Here is an 18,677-nt window from a genome sequence, read left to right as displayed (position 1 = left end):
GGTCAAAGGTCAAAGTTTACGGTTCAAAGTTCACCCAGGGGTCAAAGGTCGGTTCAAAGTTCACGGGGTCATGTGCACATTTTCGATTTTTAACTAGAGTTGAAATTTCCGGGTTCAAAGGTCACCCAGGGGTCACCCAGGGGTCACCACGGGGTCACCCAGGGGTCAACGCGGGTTCATGGGGTCACCACGGGGTCACCGCGGGTTCAAAGTTCAGGGTTCACTTTTTTTTTTTTTTTTTTTTTTTTTTAAGTTAACCTTTATTTAACCCAGTGCTTCTCAATTATTTTCTGTTACGCCCCCCCCTAGCAAGAAGAAAACTATTCGCGCCCCCCCTCCCCACCGTGACTATCCTAACTTGTCTTGTAAGTCGTAAAATGTTGCACTGTCGCAAACGTGACAGAAGTAACAATGAGAGCGCCACTGCCCCCTGCTGTAGTAAACGCGCAATTACACTTTATTCTAGTACTGCCAAAAAAAAAAGCCTGTTCCCCAGGGTCACACGCGCCCCCCCAGGAATAGCACCGCGCCCCCCAAGGGTGGCGCGCCCCACTATTTGAGAAGCACTGGCCTAGGTGACTGATTCACAATTTGGTTTTGTCTGATATCAGAGATTAAATAAAGAAAACCAACTGGCTGATTGATTTGTTTTAATTGAGAGGGAAAAAAAACAGCAAAAGCATTTCACTAGCTGACCAGGAGATGGCGACAGCGTGGCATCTGAAGACCAGGAGTCTCAGAGACATTACTGTGCAATAACATCCTGCTCCTCACACCTTCTTGAATTTGTTTACACTGTTTTTGCCATTATTCACATGTCCTGAATGTTGTTAGTCCGCGCCCCACTATTTGAGAAGCACTGATGTAAGCCAAGGCCTACATAAAAAAAAAAAAAACTTTTTAGACAAGACGAATAACTCGATTTCAGAGGGAATGTTTTAATGGTTGTTCATTTCTACGTGACAGTGCCACAATTTTAAATGTTCTCAAGTCAGTCTCATCCAGTTTTCCCTTAATTGAAGTTTTAACACACCCTCCTGCAATTGGTTGTAACACTTTTCCAAGTAAGAAAATACAGCGTTTTAAAACACATTTGGCAATACAGAAGCAAACCCAGTAAGTTTTTTTTTCTCCACAAAAAAAAAAAAAAAGACAGATTCCCAGCAATCCACCCATCAAGTTGTCTTTATGACTAAAACTATCCACGTTAACAGTCCATACAGCAAATTAAAATTAGAAACATTACAATTCTTTTGATGAAAGTGATTCCCTTGCAAACAAAACGTGAACATTTAAAGGTGTAACGAAACGGCCTTTTTGCTTGATTGGTCATTTTGGGGGTGCCAATTTTGCCAAATTTTCTATTATCAGGGAGGCAAATGAAAGTGCCTGTTACATCAGTCATTTGAAAGGCTATCACTTGCCCATCTTTGGCTCAAGGCCTGGTGATCAAACAGAAGGCACTTAAGTTGACATTGGTGATGCAACTAACATGGCAGTTATCCTCAGTGCCTCACTCAAAAAATAATAATAATGGAGAAGCACTGACCTAGTTTCCTCCTTTTATTAAAAAAAAAAAAAAATCCCTTACAGTCCAATAGCTTAAACATCTGAATCCATGCTTGTACCTTGCTCACTAACTGTGATGTCAAATGAACTATTGTATACTTTTGTATACTATATAAAAAAAAAAATGTGGGAGTGATCACATGTTGACAGAAAATAATAGTGAGGATTTGGACTGTGCACATAACATAAAGATTGCATGCTTTTGGGGAATGATAGCCACCAAGTGAATTTCAAAACATTCCACCTTTTTGTTTTACATTGGTTTTATCCGGGATAGCGTTTCCATCAATGCATAGAAAGCGTCACTTCTGTTTGAAGTTTGATCTTTTTTTGATACAAATGACATTCCGCTTGAGGATGATGAGAACAGAAAAACCTTAGACAGCAACATGGGTAGATTGCAGTACACTCAATTAAAGTTATTTCAGGAAGCACATTACTGAAAAGGTTAACCCATTGCTATCGTTTGACTTGAATAAATACGGTCCATCCATTTGACAAAAGCAGCTCATAGCATGCTCTAAATCCCATTTTTTAAATTGGCTCGCTATAGTAGTGAAATTATCCTGTGGCTAACCCGTAGGTTGTAGAGTGGGACTGTACAAAGGAGTCCTAAGGCCACACTCCGAAGTCGAAATGGGGAAAGAATCGAAAACTTGTGCTAGCATACTATAAATTTCACCTTGATTGCTTTTCCAATTATTACTCGATTGAAAGTGTTCACCTGTCCGACTCGCTGGCCCTCATATGGCTTGCGTCGCTGTTTGAGGAGTTCCAACGACTGGTTTTGCTTCTGTTATTTGAGTCAACACAACATTCCTGGCAATTGTTTGTCCGGCAACTCAAGTGTAACTCCGCCGGGTAGCATCATCATCACTGGAAATTGACACTATATCACAGTGTAGCAGCCTCTGCTACCGCTCGAGCCTCGAGAAGGGAGTAACACTCGACTGGTATGTTACGTTACAAAAAAATGTGAGCCTAAAAAAAAAAAAAAAAATTTAAATAAAGCCTCAGACCGTTGACAGGAAACTCAACAAGCAAAAGTAGTGGTCAAAACGTGCCCCTGCTTTCAAAATAAATCGAATTATAATGCTTTAGGCACGTACGTTTTTCAGCGGGAACAGACAGTAATGGTGAAAAGAACCTTCTCGTTTTGTGTCTGCGGCTTCACATTTGAGTTTCTTCACCCCCCCCCCCCCACACACACATTTGAAGTTACCCTCCTGTGTTTTTGTCAACCAATCTTGGTGGAAATATTGCTCAGCGGCTAGGTACACAATTGGTCAAACAATCAATCTGACCCATCTGCACACACTTTGAGTGGTCCTTAAAAGAAAAAGCTTACTGAAAAGTGTAAACACGAAGGGCCAAAACAAAACAATTCTGCATTTTTGATTCGTGCCCCCCAAACTTGACATTTCAAGACTTATCTGCCAGCGCTGATTTTGGAATTCACCATTTTTGAGTGCATCTGCCGCGCTTGTCTCATAAGAGATCCTTCTTGTTTGAGAAGCGGAGAACCGCCCTCCGGACTTGCTTGTGGGCGTTCCGCCCTCCGCGCCTTGTTCTTGTGTGACGAGAAAGTTTAAACAATTTGAAACCACTAGAAAATAAAGTTACCTCCTGCTTCTGAATCCTTTTCGAGAAGTGTCAGGCCCAAAATGTAGTTTAGATGTCTTCATTTTTTTTTTTTTTGTGAACACACAGCAGAATAAACATTTGGAAGCAAGGTCTCCTGGTGGCAAGTCAAATGTTCAGTCAGTCACATTTCTTATTTGTGTCACTTTTTTTTTTCTTTTTTTTTGCTGTGCTCACACAGCTTTAATCCTGCTTGGGTTGGAGTTGCTTCCATTGGTCGTTCAAGTATACCAGTCGCTTGTAGTTGAGGGTGAAGAGAATGAAGTTCAGCGCATACGTGGTGATGCAGATGATGCACAAATCCTTCAGGACAAAATAGAGAATGTAGCCCAAGTAGAGCGAGCCCATCACCGACAAAATGGATGTGGTCATCAGAATGACGGCAGCCACCGCACTAACGGTCATTCCTAGAGGAATGCAAATACACAAAAAAAAGATTCAAACAAAGTTTTTTTTTAGGCTAGCGTGAAAGGCTATTTCATATCCACTGAGCTTTTCCAAAACACATTCTGACAATAAATACAACACAAAGCGTGATTGTTAATGTGAAAAAAAATAAGTTCTTGACTAACAGAAGCATCTTCGAAAACCGGAATAAGTTAAAATAATATCTGTTGATGAATCATGTGAACGAGAGGCTATGTGTAGCTTTGTAAACAAAACAAACCTGGAGCCCAAGTTAAAGATGGGAGTATTTGCTCTTTGTCGCTTGAGGCTGGTTCTCGGACCGAGTACACACCCAAATCTGTGCACTCGACTCACATGTGTGTGCAAGTGTATGCATGGAGGAGGTGCCCCCCATTTGATTCTTAACTAAAAAAGGAAATCAAGCCTGCATTTTTTTTCCTAATACGTTCTGTGCAGTCGAAACATGTCATTCCGATGAATATTGCGTTTGTGGAATATGAATTAAACAGGCAAAATCCACCTGTTTTCATCCATGGCGGGAGGGGGCGGCCATTTTGCCACTTGTTGTCAACTGAAATTGACCACAGATGCCTGGCACACATAATGCAGGTCACTCAAATTTCAACTAGACAAGTGTGTCAAATATTCTACAAATGGTGACTGAAGGCAGTGTGTATGTACAAATTGATCACTTCCTTGAAGTTAATCAATTATTGATGACTTACTGTAACTTATTATAACTCCTTTAAAAATAGTTTGATAGCCACATTAAAATGTGCCCACAACTTAAAATGCAAGAATGGCTTAATGTCCACTAAATTTCATTGGAGTGTCATGTGAGACAAGTGAGTCAGAAGTAGCCGTGACATTCAGCTTTAACTGAGTTGGCACTTTTTATGGAATGGTCACAGATACTAAGCAAGCATTTGTGATGGTAATCGTGTCTGCTTACCTAGAAGGAGTTGGAAAGCATAAAAAACTATTCCATAGACACTGTTGGGTTGGTTCAGTACACTGTCATTTCCAAAAATGGAGCCCAAGAGTCCAAATCCTCGACCCCACCTAAAAAACAATCAAACAATAGAATCAAATATAATTCCATTTGGTAAAACATTGTCCATACAACACAGCAGAAAACAATAAATTGTGGCATGACCACTAAAGGGTGGTTAACAATATTTTAATATTGTCCCAGCGTAACTGGAACATTCATTAAATTACGCAAGGCAAGGGCTTGACTGGTTACATTCCAACTTTATTTGTGTAGTGTAGAGATTCGTTGAAATAGTCACTAGGTGGGGTTTTCTGGATTTATTTGCAGTTGTGTGGTGGAATTACTTTCAAACTACCAATAAATGTCGATTTCAATGGTTGACTGGGTAAAGTACATGTGATTTATGCAATGGGAAAAGAACCCTCAAGGAGCAGCTGTACTGTAGATTTGAGGAAATGCTTTTAAAGAGGAGAAGAGGCGTAAGGTGAGCAGATGATAAAGGTGGGTGGTAACGTTAGCTAACCGGCTAAAGACAGCTAACATAAGAGCAACAAAGTTTGAGACATTTAAAGGATTTACAGTGAGACAGATGAGAATCAAAACATCACAGTGAAACAGAAGGAAAACTTTTGCACCAGCCAAACCTTCTCTTTTTTTGGACTGATTAATGTCCCCGCGTACACATGCGACGGTGTGGAATAAGACAAATGAACAAATACAGAAGGGTCAAGAGGGAGTAAATGATAACTACCGGGCAGTTAGCTTATAGAGCATAGTTAGCTTCATGCTAAGATAGCTCGTTGCTATCCATGGGTTTAATTTAGGCGCGATGACTAAAATAAAGGCTGCAGTCACTAAGCTAAACCAATTAGCTAGCCGGAGCATTTTGGGGGTAGCGTTAAGCCAAAAAAGCTTTGGCCCGGATTTGCTTTAATAGCAGTCACATTCATTGAGCGATGAGCGCCACCGTGAGCGCCCTCGGCTGAATTCAAATTACCTTGAGCTGAACACTCTGGAGCAGCTGATGGAGCTGCTGACGTCGCACATCGCCTGATATGTCGGATCCCGGGCCTTTTCCCTTTCGATGTGGAACGCATAAAGGGACAATAGGATGCCCAGAAGGCAGACTAGGAGCCGGGCTATTCTCTCCCAGCGCGGGGTGGACACTCTCAGGACGGGCGCCGCCATCACTCCCTCGACGAGCCTAGCCGGAGACACGCAGACATACGCAACTCGCTCGCCTGAGGACTCGACTGCGACGTGGAAAGGCGTCAGGACGCGCCACACGGCGAGGGGGCGGGACACGCCGAAGCCGCCGCCGCCTGGGTACGGTCCCAGAACAAAAGCACGCCAGCACGGAAGCGCGTACCGAGCGAGGAGATAGAAATACACCTTCCAAAAATATTCAGCAATAATTTATGATTAACAACTAATTTTTAAACAAAAATAATACAGCTAATTAGTCAACAATTTATGGTCTTTTGTATTTCCACAAGAGTATTTTTCTTAATTTTCTCGTCTACGTTTTCCTAAAACAATTACAATATGACGATATTTTGTTAATTACGTATTCTTATTGCATGCACAGCCGCTTAAAAAGAATTTAAAAAATAATAATGTGCAGTGTTATTTTTTGAACATTTCGTTATAAATGTTATATAATATTTTAGCTACCTTGTTCCTCTCATTTTATGCAAATTCAAACAGTGAGTGACGGTGCGCAACGTTTGCTCTGTCACTTGAGCCAACGAGAGTCACGTGACTCGGCGTATATAAACACAGGCGTGACGTCAAGTGTTTACTAGTTACTGCAACCGACAGCTGATCGCCGTACCTGCACAAATGGCGGCCGATGTTGAAACACTGTTTTCTTTTGAGGAGGCCCACTACGACCAATATGATTATTATAACCTAGTTGAATACTCGTGTCACGTCGGTGGAAAAGGAAGGTCCAAGAAAGAAACGGAGCTCAATACCAATCGCCATTCCCCCTCTGGACACGAAAGGAAGATAGCCACTAAATTTTACAACAGCGAGATGAAACGCAGGAGAACTAAAAGCTCGTCTTCTTGATGTCTCCGGAATCGCTTTCTCGAATGTTTACAGGTTAGAATTGTTTTACTGTTAAATGTGGGGGATTCAAAAAAAAAATAATTAATGGCCTTGCGTCTGTTGCAGTCCCGTTGCCAAGTGAACAACAACAGAACCTTCATTTTCGTTTTGGTATTTTTAGTGTGGCTTTAACGTATGTGGCCTAGTACATGACGTCAGAAGGTCTCTGTATGAAAACAAACCACTTATAGGTTGAAAAAAAATGTTATAATCGCAAACCAGTCAAATGAAAAACAAAGTACAGCTGTAACCGAGCATACCGTCGTATGAGGTGGGACTACAAATTCTTCCCGATTTGCAAACTAGTTCATACGTGCAGTTTAGTAACCTCGAATTGTCATGATGTGCAATTGTATTAAAAACACTGCTAGGCTATGAATACAAAATTGATGAACTGCAAGCACGATTTTATCTTATCCTACGTAAACTAGTTATTTGCTGAGAAATACAATGGGCTGAATGTGATTTAATAATATTTACTAAAGTTCTGCATTAGTGACATGTTCCTATTTTAAATACAAATTCAGATTACATCCACTGGAGGAATGATGACAAACACGAGGGTTAATCTAATTTTTTTTTTCCTTTCCCTGTAGGTCTGGACCCCATGCTGTATGCTTAATGTTGACTGTGGCCAAGAGTCTCTTCCTTTCCTGACCTAGAAACTTAAGTGATCAACATGCCCAATCACATGTCGCTTGACAGCAGTTCTGTCACTCTCGCTCTTCATCCTCTACGACAGGATCTGATCATCTCAAATTACAGTTGTGCAAGAGGTGTTTGTGTTGAGCAAAGTAGGTCACCCATGTGTGCTTGATCCATATGTAAAGACAAATGTCTTGGGTGGATAAGATATTTTAATGTATTTTATTGGAATAAACTTGATGTTGTTGGATTGAGTTTGTTTCTATTCTATTGAATGTTGATTTAAAATGTGTCTTACATGAAAAAAAATCCTTAAAGTCTGAAATAGACTACACACACAGCAAAATGTGTTTTATGTAGATTACTACACAATGGACATCAACATTTAATTAAAAAAACAAAAACAGCGGTTAAAATTGTGCAACGAACTAGTTTGCATTAAAAAAAACGTGAGAAATTCACAAGATGTATTTTTCCCCACATTCTTTAAAAAATTACTGTATCGGAAGCGCTGTACTGCTTTCACAAAACACGAGTTATTTCTGCTTTTATTGTGAAGGGCATGGTGGCCGGAAATAGATAAGTGTTTCCGGGTTATTGCCTCGTGTAGCTTTCTTTTCAGTAAATAGCCTCCGCTAACATTCTGTATTTTACTTTGTTTGTATCATGATGCGGCTATGTAAAGTGTGCAACGAGCAAACACCCAAATACAAATGTCCCGTCTGCGAAATAAGATAGTAAGTACGTTAAGATAAGTGCGAGATGTTTTTACTTGTTAAACACGTGTGTGCTTCCTCGCTTGGTTGGCTCGTGTTTACAAGTGCCACTGCGAACAATCCAACATTATAAACTGGAAAATGTTTTTTTTTTTCGCAGTGCTAATATTATCAATATCTGCATGTTATTAAATCAACAATGCATAAACTTAATTTCTCCTTTCAGTTGTTCTCTTTCCTGCTACAAAAAGCATAAAGGTAAGGAGAAGCATTGTTGTAAATCTGTTTAAATAATGAAGCCATTGATCAATAAAATAATACTTGATCTTGCATCATCAGATTTGTGCCTTCCTGTTAAGCAGCTGATACCCAATGGAACAAAGGATGCTGTCAATACGGGTATGCTCCACTAAATATCTCTAAGATCAGAGTGATAATAATAAAATAACACTATTTTTAAGGAAACATAGACACACGCCCTGCAGACAAGTGGAATGTGGAGGATCTTCTTCCTGAAGAGGACATTGCTGATCTAGTCCCTCTAGCGAAGCTTCAATTGTTAGGTATGAACTGAAGATATTATTTCACACTGTCTTACTTGAGATGTTATTTTCAAATAGTCTGATGCAATTAATAGTCCCCTATGTATTATTCCACAGGTCAATCAAAAGAACTTAAGGATCTTCTTTGTAATCCCCACCTAAGAGAATTATTAAGGCGCATAGACAGTGTAGACCACAAGGAAGCAGCAATGAAGGCAGCTATGCAGGAGCCCTTATTTGTGGAGTTTTCAGATCGATGTTTGAAGGTTGTAGAAAAAGAAGCCCACCCAGAGGAGTGCAGTGAGGACTGGTAAAGTTGTATTTACTTTGAGAAGGATTTTCATAAAAACATAATCAGGAATGTTACACATGGGTCATTTTATAATGTCATTTATTTTTATATATCAATTATTTCCATTTTTATACCTTACCTCACATTAACAAAAGCAGGCGAAGAAATATAAACAATTAGATTTTCTTCTATGAATCATGCGCGCATTAGTAAATGGCACAATATTCCAAAATATTTTACAATAGATGGATGAAACAAGTTCCAAACATTCCCATGGGTTGCATATTTGAAAGCAGCAGTATGAACAACTTGTGATTCTTTTTTTTCCCCCTGATCACGTGATTTGTTTGGTGATGTTGGAATGTGCAATATCTGCATTTGATGTGCAAGAAATATATATACCCACTTTGGTTCTGCAGCATACAAGAAAAAATATATCTTGATATTTGGTGTGTATGTCAGTCTTTCATTATTCAGTAATTAATACCAGCAGGCCGTTGGTGATAACGACATTGATCATGACTCAAAGCAAGGAAAAAGTAAAAAAAAATATATAAATTTTCCTCAAGAGGCAATATTCATCTGTTTACAATAGTGCTTGTCATTAGTGTCCAAAGTTAGGGAAATCGGGCTTTGGCGTTGAGTAAAATGTTCAATGCATGTCCAACTGCTCAGCGTTTCTGTACTTTTTGCACAATGTCTACTCTCTTAAAGTGCAAAATACAAAATTAGACATGCGTTCTTAATCATTTCTTCAGAGAAGGTTGAATTAAGTAGTGCCTTTGAATTTAGCTTGAAAGCCCACTATGCAGAAATTTTTTGTCAACAATCTTTCGCACTGATTTTTTTTAATAGTGGGTCTGCACGCCCTGCCATGTACATTCCCTTAAATCATGTCATATGTACACAAGTACCTTAAAGTATAAATGATTTAAGTCACAAAGGCCACTCTGGAGAATCGTGGCTCTAAGTTAGCAGCACCATGTAGCAAGAATACCTTATTAGCCTGTGACCCAGATATGTAAGGGCACTTTTTGTTTTTTTTAACCTGATTACTGCATTGAAAAGCCACCTAATGTTGAAAAGTAATGTGACCAAATTTCTCTGTGTCACATGACATTTCCACAAAAGCACCTTACTCATGGAAGTCGGCTTACAAACTTTAGAGCGTCTTCTCCAACAGGATTTCATTGAAGCCAGTCACATTACTCCTCATCTCTGGTTGCCGGTTTGCGTAAAGCAGGGGCGACTGTTGGCAGTGCAGTTTGACGGATCCCTGAAATGTGGTTGAAAAGTACTTTTGTAAGAACAATTGAAGACACCAAACAGAAGAAAATATAGGGAGGCTTCCTCGCCTTGGGTTGAGCCCGAATGGAGGCGATCCCTTGCGTGTTCTGGTTGGTCTCCACCTTGTACTCTCCTCTCTTGGATGGAAGATTGAGAGAAGCCACCACAGACATCATCTTATGAAATGCCGTGGTCCTCATTGACACAGCGATGGACGGAGGCGAGGGCAAAACCAGCCCCATAGGCCATCCCCGGACTGTGACGGGCTCCTGGAGGCTGGACAGCTGCACCGAGCCCCGTTCCCTGATGATGGCGTTTAATTCTGGCAGGTCCTCCTGCATGATGAGATCTTCTACGTCATCGAGCTCCGCCTCAGCCAATGACTTCAGCAGTGCCTGAGGTGAGAACCCAACAATCATCAAATGTTTGGAGTTAACATGAGGCCCAGGCCTGTCAAATCTCACCCTCCACTTCTTCCAGGATTTCTGAATAAGTGCTGCAGCTCTGTCCCATCTCTGGACCCGTCTCCTGACGAGCCAAGAACGTACCGCTGCAAGAAGCATACAAATCAAGCTGTAAGTACTTGTTTTTTGGAAACTACAGCAATATCTAGCACAAGTGAGCTTCTGAATCTTTGAATCAACCGAGTGCCGCCACAAATACAGAAATTATCTAACTGACATCCTCAATCAATGATTTTCAGATTAGCTGGAACAACAGAACTATTTGTACAACACAATAACTGTTTAAGGGTTTCACCCCAAGCAACTTTTTTACGTGAATTTAGACAAGACTTAATATTTCAGGAAAAATACACATATTTGTTGGGTGCTGTGCCAGGATATTCTACTAATCAGTGTACCACACTACAGTGTTATTGCTCCACCTAGTGGGGGAAGCTAGTAAACCACACGAGGCCAACCTACAACCCTAAATGCGGATAGGATGGATGAATGTTACTTTTACCCTAAGACGGAAAACACACAGAATGTAAACATATTCTAAATAAACTCGACCTGAATTTAGATTAATCGTTCCATCCAGAATGGGTTTAATTTGTCTAGAGTTTACAGTCGGATTATTCTAGAGGAAAAAACATGTTTATCAGGCGGGCCAATGTTGTGTCTGACTTTTTGCTGCTTCTGACGGGCTAATCAGGATGATAAGATGCTTCCCGCTGATTCCTGTTTGTCCAGACAGCCAGGTCAAACGGGGCAAAATAGAGCCAAGGGACCACATGTAGCTTTAGCTCATGAAGGAATTATAAATGTACCTGCTTGGATTACAGTAGCAGAATGTCGCCGCTCATGACGTTTGCGCCGTTGGTAGCGTATCCAGCAGCACTGGATGCAGAAAGCGCACTTAGAAAGAATCTTCTTCCTCCAATCTTCCAGTAAGTCTAACTGTTGGCCAAACCCAGGAATAAATAGGTGAGCATCCAATGACAAACTAGGCATAAGAAGTTTCTGTTGGAGAAGTTATTTTATTAATTACTCACCATTGACTGGGTGAGAAAAACTTTGGTCTTCCCACAATGCACCAAAGATTTGAGTTCCTTTCTAAGATGTTGTGCTGGATGTTGAAACACCAGACCAAGGAGCCTCTGCACCCCCTGCAGATCAGTTTCCTTTTCACAGCCTACCTTCGCTTTTTACACAATAAGAGGAGAATACGTTGAGAATAAAGAGTGTTCAGCACACAAAACACTAAGAAGCATCGCAAATGATTTATCGACACCTCTTACACATATTTCAAATCATGCCTGCAGACATGCAACTGCAAAATGTTGGACACTATAGATACTGGACAGTGGGTTAAAACAAACAGAAATCCCAGCACGATTAACAGCATTAAACAAAAGCAAGCTTTGACAGCCAGACAATGCATGCATTTACCTGGAAAGTTCAAAAGGAGCTGAATTTTTTTATTATTAGACAATCCTGTTTTTATGCGAGTGAAATGTCCCAAGGAGAGAACTGAGGGTCAGATTAACTAAGCGCGCTAGTGAGGGGGGGAAAGGAGAATAAACCAGAAGACCTAAAGAGAGGAAATAAAATCACCATTGGCCCATAGTAATAAACATGCCAAACGATGTTTTTTTTTTTTTCTTTGGTTGATTCAGTAAAAAGTTGGACTCACCAGGATTTTGAGCTTCGGACTTGGAACTCGAGTGTGTCAGTATGCATCCATAGCGTTGTATAAAACACTTGAACGGAATTCTGTGAACAAACATATCGATCAATAAACCACAGGAATGAGAGCGATATGAGAAACCGTTTTACCTTATAGGAAAGCCGGCAGCGCTTATGTGTATTGTCTCGACAATCCCACAAGCCTCCAACTGCATGGTCACCTGTCGACAGACAATATTAACATTTCTCTCTCACATAAAAAAGAACTTCATTGTCCTCTCCAGGTGTACCTCTTCCTTTTTAAAGATGAACGGCTTGCAGTCTGAATTGGGTTTAATGCAGCGAGTGTAGTGAGGAGTTGTGGAGTGGAGGATGTTCATTAAGCTCTCCAGAGAGTTCTGCAACCACCAAAACTTGGGTGTTATTTCCCCGCTTTACACCAACACGAGTCATCTTCACATCTGAATCTACTCCTACCTTGAATTTTGAGACTACGGTGACTTTACTGAGCCCCTTGCTTGAGATGTTCTCAGTTACCTTTTCTGTGAAAATTTCATGAAGCAGACAATTATCTGACATTTGAAGCAGACTGATGATCTCAGGGGCCACTGGATCCTGGAACACATAAATGATCACACAAATTGAGAGTGACATTAGCCATCCAAGGCCTGAGTTAGGCACAAATAGTAGAGCATGATGTACATCGATGCCAAACGCACCTTGTTTTTCTCCACCATGCCTTCTATCTTATAGTTGACTTTGCCAGCATAATGGGCCACAGTGAAGTGTGGCACCTTGCTGAATTTATCCCAGTTGATGTTGCCGCTGTCTGCAAGCTCCTTCTCTAGGCGAATCCTGAGCGCTTTGGCATCCGAGGCTCGATTTAAACGACTCTCCTAAGACACATGGGCAGCTAATAAAATTGTACTTTATTGTGGGAAAGAAAAATATTGAAGGAACCAAATGGCAGAAAATTACCTCATCGAGAAGAGAAAACACACTAACAGGGCTTCCTTCGAGGAGATCCAGACAGCTTTGGTTATCTTGGTATTTTACAAAGGACCATTGCAATCCTTCAGACACATATTCTTCCTTGGGAGGGGGAAGAAAAATAACGTACATGCGCAAAACATTAATACAAAATTTAATAATGTAAAAGATCATTAATAATCCTAGCAACAATGGCCAGGTTTGAGAGTTACGCTTGCCCAAAATTAACTGAGAATAAGCACCTTAGATAGGAATATTCTAATGTATTTTATTTAAAAATATATGTATAAGAAAAAGCAAAACGAAAGTACGGCAAAATAATTATTTGTACCTGCTGAGCCCGTAGATAATGCGTCACAAAGTGCTGCTGGAGTTTTTCATTGGCATAGTTGATACAAAGCTGCTCCAAACTGTTAGTCTGGAAACATTCAAAGCCATACACATCTAGCACACCTGTACAGAAAACAAAACAGATGCAAAATGATAAGCAAAATAAATGAAGCCTTCTTAACGGACCAGGGAGTAATGTACCTATGAAGTTGAACCAGGTGGATTTGTCGGCACAAATACTGTTGTTGATAAAGGTCACGAGCCATTCAAATAATCTGTGGAGAAAGACAAGCGACATTCTTACTGGTGTTTACTGTCCACAAAAAGATATCATGGTTTAACAGAGTTTGATGACAAAAGGTCTTGGACGCAAACAGCATAATGGGTGTGTTTACTGTATTTTTTTGATGATCAACTGCTTCTTCTTACTGGGCATAGGTGACTTTAGCTAGGCAGTCTCTCCGCACGCAGCATTCTAACTGAGAACAGGGTTTGTGTACACTCTGCCTCCCTGCTTTTAATGTCCTCACAATTAGACATGTTTGAAGCACCTCAGCAGGGATTTGCAACAGTTCAGCAGCCCGATGCAAGGAATCTAAAACATAAAGTTGCGTCTCAAATCAAGTTGAACATCTTAAAAATGTTGATTGTTTGACACATGTTGTACAGACTCAACATCAAACTAAATATGTGAATTTCAAATTGTTAGTTTCAATCTAAAATAATGTTTTTCCACAACATTCAATAAAATCAATCAACAAAACAGAAGTTTTCCAACTGAAAAACATTTTTTCAAGATATTCCCATTTTTTGGGATGCACCTGCATATCATATTCATGAGAAATACCTTTGGACTGTTCCTGTATGTCACATGGCTGTGATTCATCTGATGAAATTGAGAATTCCACATTCCCCAGATGCAGAATACCTGCCAGTATCTACAGCATAGAAAAATATATTGAGAACAATGCGAATATTCAGAGCAAAAGCAAGATTACCTTAAATATCTCTCTCTGCCTCTCTCTATCGATACGCAGGTGGACCATCGCATCAAGTGTCTCTTGAAAACAGTCCTCTGCAAGACATTCAATACACAGCTGTCACTTGGGATGCCAACATGTAAATATATCAAAATACCTACCCTCAATTGTTTTTTCCACATTTGGCAGCCACACAAAGTGGTGACCTTGGGGCATCTTCCACTCTTTTCTCTGCTCTTTGGTAGCTGCTTTCATCATCTAAAACACAAAATGCCCACGATTCTTAAGCATTTGTGAATTCTACAACAGTATTCGGAAGTTTTCTATATGCCGTTACCTGGTAAAATATGTGAAAGTTCCTTTCATTAGCTGGTTGGTAAGCAACTCTGGTCTTCTCCAGTAAATATGTCTGCAGAGATGCTCCTATTAAAAGCTGACACCTACATATAAAAACAGACAAACAGGTCGAAATGTTTCTTGACATTCGTAAAGGTGCCTCATGTAAATTACCTGTCAAGTTGGAGTTGGATGTACTTTCCAAAGCGACTGCTGTTGTTGTTGCGAAGTGTGCACGCGTTGCCTGCATGGAAGGCGGAATGTTTACTTGTGTACCGCGCCAACAAGATGGCCGCGATCATACCAAAAGCTTCCATAATGGGGTTGGAGTCCAGCACTCTCCTCTCTATCCTCTCTACAGTGTCCTGCTTCTCCACCACTGATGAGGAGGCTGCCACTGTGGCATAGTATTTCATCAGGCAACGAGAAGTCCATGTCTGTGAAAAAAATTAGAAAAGACTGAAGCTTGATACAATCTTACCTTCTGTCCACTTTCTACTAATGTTGCATGGTGCATTAAATCACAATTCCTTCTTCATCCACAATCCCACTCATCACAAAAGGTCTACCTTTCCCGCACCGCTCTCCCCACTGATCACCAAGGACTGGTCCACTGGCCCCAACTGGCCCCGAACATTCCTGTAGGCTTCCTCTGCCACAATAAAGATGTGCGGCTTAGGCTCCTTGAGAAAAGAAAAATTATCTGTCAATATGCTTTAAAACTCCACACTTTTAAGGTCACTCAGCTATTAGTAATTATAATAACACCACACCTCTGCTTCCGTGTCACTGTGTGCATGTAAATACCTTGAGCTGGAGAGCATGGTGATACTCTTTCATTACATCTAAAGAGTAAAGGTCAGGAACAGGTTGGAAGGGGTTAAGAGCCACCAAGGTGCAGCCAGCATGGGTGTAAAATACTTTCACGCTGTATCTGGCCTGCAGGCATCTCAGCACTATCACACAGACGAAAATAGGTCTCATTAGGCGTGAGGAAATGTGCTGCACCATTTATTTGAATGCCCCGATAGGTTGAGCAGGTTTTCAGTCTGGAATGATTCACTGTAGTTACGATGCATTACTGCAGACGCTTGAATAAATATATACTGTAGCTATTGTTACCGGTTGTTGGTGTCACAGGATTGACTTTGGTGAGATCGTCATACGTGTGCAACTGGGCTTCATCATCAATGAGGAAGGCAAGAATTTCATCCTCGAGTGAGTCTGTGAGGCACTGATCCTTTGAAGGAACCTTTTGTAGCGATCCTTGCACCTGCAGGGAATGAGTGAACCAGAAAGAAAGTTTGATGATGACTGCCATGTAAAAGATGTAGATCACATTCTATATTCCTACAAAGTGACTTGCTTGAGCAGACGCTAATGGGTCAAGGATTTACCTACAGTACATAATCCCTCTAGTAAAAGTGTCCCATTTAATCTAGTCAATCACTTTCACTTCAGCCTGTCCCTTGAGGATCACATGGATTGGATGTGCAGCCAGGGCTGTCAACATCATATTAGATGTGTGGACAGGGGTAGAAGTTCAACTTTCAAATCCCTCATAACATTTTAAGACAGGCGAGATCAGTGGTCCGCAACCACCGGGCCGCGGACCGGTACCCCACAGAAAAGGAAAAAAAAAAATATCGACGATCAATTAATTCAGGTCAAGACACTCGTCCCGGTCACGTGACATGTTTCCCCAGTCGAGCCCGCAAAGCTAATATGTGGCGACAGGCTAGCTAACCAGGCAATGAAGCATTCATAACTGCTTCAACACATGGAGACCAAGCATCCTGGAATAAAAGACAAACTTTAATCACTTCGGGTGTCATTGTCTCCGATTACGTCTAGATGGGACCGGCTCGTTTCTGAGAAACAAACTCAGTGCTCCCACTAATTCAACGTAATGGTGAGTTTTATTTTTGTCATTTGTACTTGTTTTTATGTCAGTCGTATCATTTTATTTAATCGTATTTATATATTTATTATAATTATATTATTGATTTATTTATATAAATGTATTATTTATTTATATAAATGCCGGTCCGCGAAAATATTTCTGACGTGTAACCCGTCCGTGGCGCAAAAAAAGGTTGGGGACCACTGAGTTAAGCAACTAATGGCGAGGACGGCGGAGAGATAACGCCACATTTACAAGCACTGACATGCTGCTGTTGCTCTTGTCCCACTTCACATTCCTCAATGGGAATAACGAACCACCATTTTAGAGTGATAAAGCAACTTCATTTTCGTGTATCGTCTTGGATCAATTGCTTCTTCAAATGCCTCGTTTAAAGGAATAACACTTCTAATGTATTGATCCATTTGACAGACGCTTGACTTCAAATTCCTCGCTTAAAAAAACAACACTTCGAATGTATTGACATGTTTGACAGTGCCTTCATAACGAATCAAAGTCAGTCACGAGCGAATATTTTCTCATAAAGCTTTTTGAAACTCCGGGTTTTATCCCAAAACTTACCGCTCCACCGCCATTGCTCATAGAATTCATAGCCTGGGCTCAGACGAAGAGTTGTAATAAACACTATTAGGTTGTTAAAACACTGTCAGTTCCACTTCGCAACGAATTCGAACTTTTGCCATGCTGACAACTTCTTCAAGGGCAACTCCCGTATAGTTTTGTTTTCCAGCCCGTCTTCCAATCTCTTGAAGTACAGTACGCTCATTCCCGCCTTCTTATGACGTCACGCATGTGGTGACTCCTTCTCTTGATTGTGTTTTTTTTTTAGGGCGGGTAGCAAACCACGTTTAGTACTTTATCGCCACCTATGGAAGTGGAGTGTGTGGTGCAGTTACAAAAACATAACTTTCGATTTATTAGATGAAAAAGAAGTCGTCAAAACTTAATAAATAAATGGAGGTGAAACCTAGAAATAAATTGTTTATTCAAAAGATTTACCAAAGCGAAGCAAAACTATTTTTAACTTTTCCTACAAGTATTTTTATCTTGATTTTTTTTTCAAGCTCAACACGTTTATTTCCACTTTCAAGATTTATTTATCTAAGTACTAGTTTTGTGTTTTTCAAGTACTTTTGACCTTAATCTACCTCCATACAGATAGGTGCCTCGACAAAAATTGCTCATGCTGCTGCTGCTACTTCTTTCTGCAAACCTCAAGGTGGCGCCAGGCGTCTAGACTGCTCTCGCGCAATATTCTATACTAAAATCAAAACAACAATGAATCGATGGAAATTTCAGTGCTCACACTCAGTTTCCTTTTGCGTCATAGTGTGACGAGAGGCATGATTGTTTTTCTGCCTCGGAGGTTGCAAACATTGGTTGCGATGAGAGAGCAATCTGCTGGGACTGTACGCGCGTTGTCACCATGGCGACGGCTTGAGGCGCTGCAAGCCCAGGGGAACTCATGATGCACATTTCTTGCAGTGAAATATCCTGTCCTCATCTAGCAAATCTTGTAGGCTATGATTATTCAGATTATTTTATTAACAGTCCATTTCACAGCGAAAGCCGACATATTTGGAAAAATCAATTGATCTCCTGTATGTCAATCTCAACCTTCGCATAAATGTAAATGTCAAACTCTGACACTGATCAAAAGTGCGTGGTCGAAAACAACACAACCAAAAGTACAGCAACACTTCATCACAAGAAGGCAGAAATGATACAATGCTGACGCCAACGTTGTCGATAAGATTCCTGGCAGAGGTCAAAACAATG

The 18,677-nt window shown here is 40.7% G+C and overlaps 3 protein-coding genes across 4 annotated transcripts; 1 reads left to right on the top strand and 2 right to left on the bottom strand.

The window, feature by feature from the left end:
• Positions 1–918: 918 nt before the first annotated feature.
• On the bottom strand, positions 919–5,961 carry LOC133148764 (vitamin K epoxide reductase complex subunit 1-like protein 1). The gene is made up of 3 exons (XM_061271697.1): positions 5,610–5,961; positions 4,571–4,680; positions 919–3,617 (listed from the first exon to the last, which is right to left on the bottom strand). The coding sequence occupies exons 1-3, from the start codon at positions 5,798–5,800 to the stop codon at positions 3,394–3,396; spliced, it is 525 nt and encodes a 174-aa protein (XP_061127681.1). The 5' UTR covers positions 5,801–5,961; the 3' UTR covers positions 919–3,393.
• A 1,359-nt stretch (positions 5,962–7,320) lies between these two features.
• On the top strand, positions 7,321–9,375 carry LOC133148765 (zinc finger HIT domain-containing protein 3-like). The gene is made up of 5 exons (XM_061271698.1): positions 7,321–8,106; positions 8,312–8,343; positions 8,425–8,484; positions 8,547–8,648; positions 8,745–9,375. Exons 1-5 carry the CDS (start codon positions 8,036–8,038, stop codon positions 8,939–8,941), a joined length of 462 nt encoding a protein of 153 aa, XP_061127682.1. The 5' UTR covers positions 7,321–8,035; the 3' UTR covers positions 8,942–9,375.
• LOC133148759 (unconventional myosin-XIX-like) lies at positions 9,002–17,683 on the bottom strand. 2 transcript variants are annotated; one of them, XM_061271688.1, is made up of 24 exons: positions 17,460–17,683; positions 16,097–16,247; positions 15,782–15,930; positions 15,544–15,657; positions 15,279–15,411; positions 15,149–15,218; positions 14,976–15,078; positions 14,800–14,896; positions 14,657–14,733; positions 14,506–14,596; positions 14,088–14,253; positions 13,860–13,933; positions 13,660–13,781; positions 13,317–13,430; positions 13,058–13,234; positions 12,816–12,953; positions 12,629–12,736; positions 12,489–12,559; positions 12,346–12,425; positions 11,705–11,853; positions 11,480–11,609; positions 10,671–10,756; positions 10,275–10,589; positions 9,002–10,195 (listed from the first exon to the last, which is right to left on the bottom strand). In XM_061271688.1, the coding sequence occupies exons 1-24, from the start codon at positions 17,487–17,489 to the stop codon at positions 10,082–10,084; spliced, it is 2,859 nt and encodes a 952-aa protein (XP_061127672.1). In that variant the 5' UTR covers positions 17,490–17,683; the 3' UTR covers positions 9,002–10,081. The 2 variants fall into 2 exon arrangements, with proteins under 2 accessions (XP_061127672.1, XP_061127671.1); XM_061271687.1 differs by having other exon boundaries at positions 10,275–10,601; positions 17,460–17,682.
• Positions 17,684–18,677: the final 994 nt, after the last annotated feature.

This window comes from Syngnathus typhle, unplaced genomic scaffold (genome assembly GCF_033458585.1).
Source record: "Syngnathus typhle isolate RoL2023-S1 ecotype Sweden unplaced genomic scaffold, RoL_Styp_1.0 HiC_scaffold_157, whole genome shotgun sequence".
Classification (NCBI taxonomy): Eukaryota; Metazoa; Chordata; class Actinopteri; order Syngnathiformes; family Syngnathidae; genus Syngnathus; species Syngnathus typhle.
This window is presented reverse-complemented; position numbering and strand designations above follow the sequence as displayed.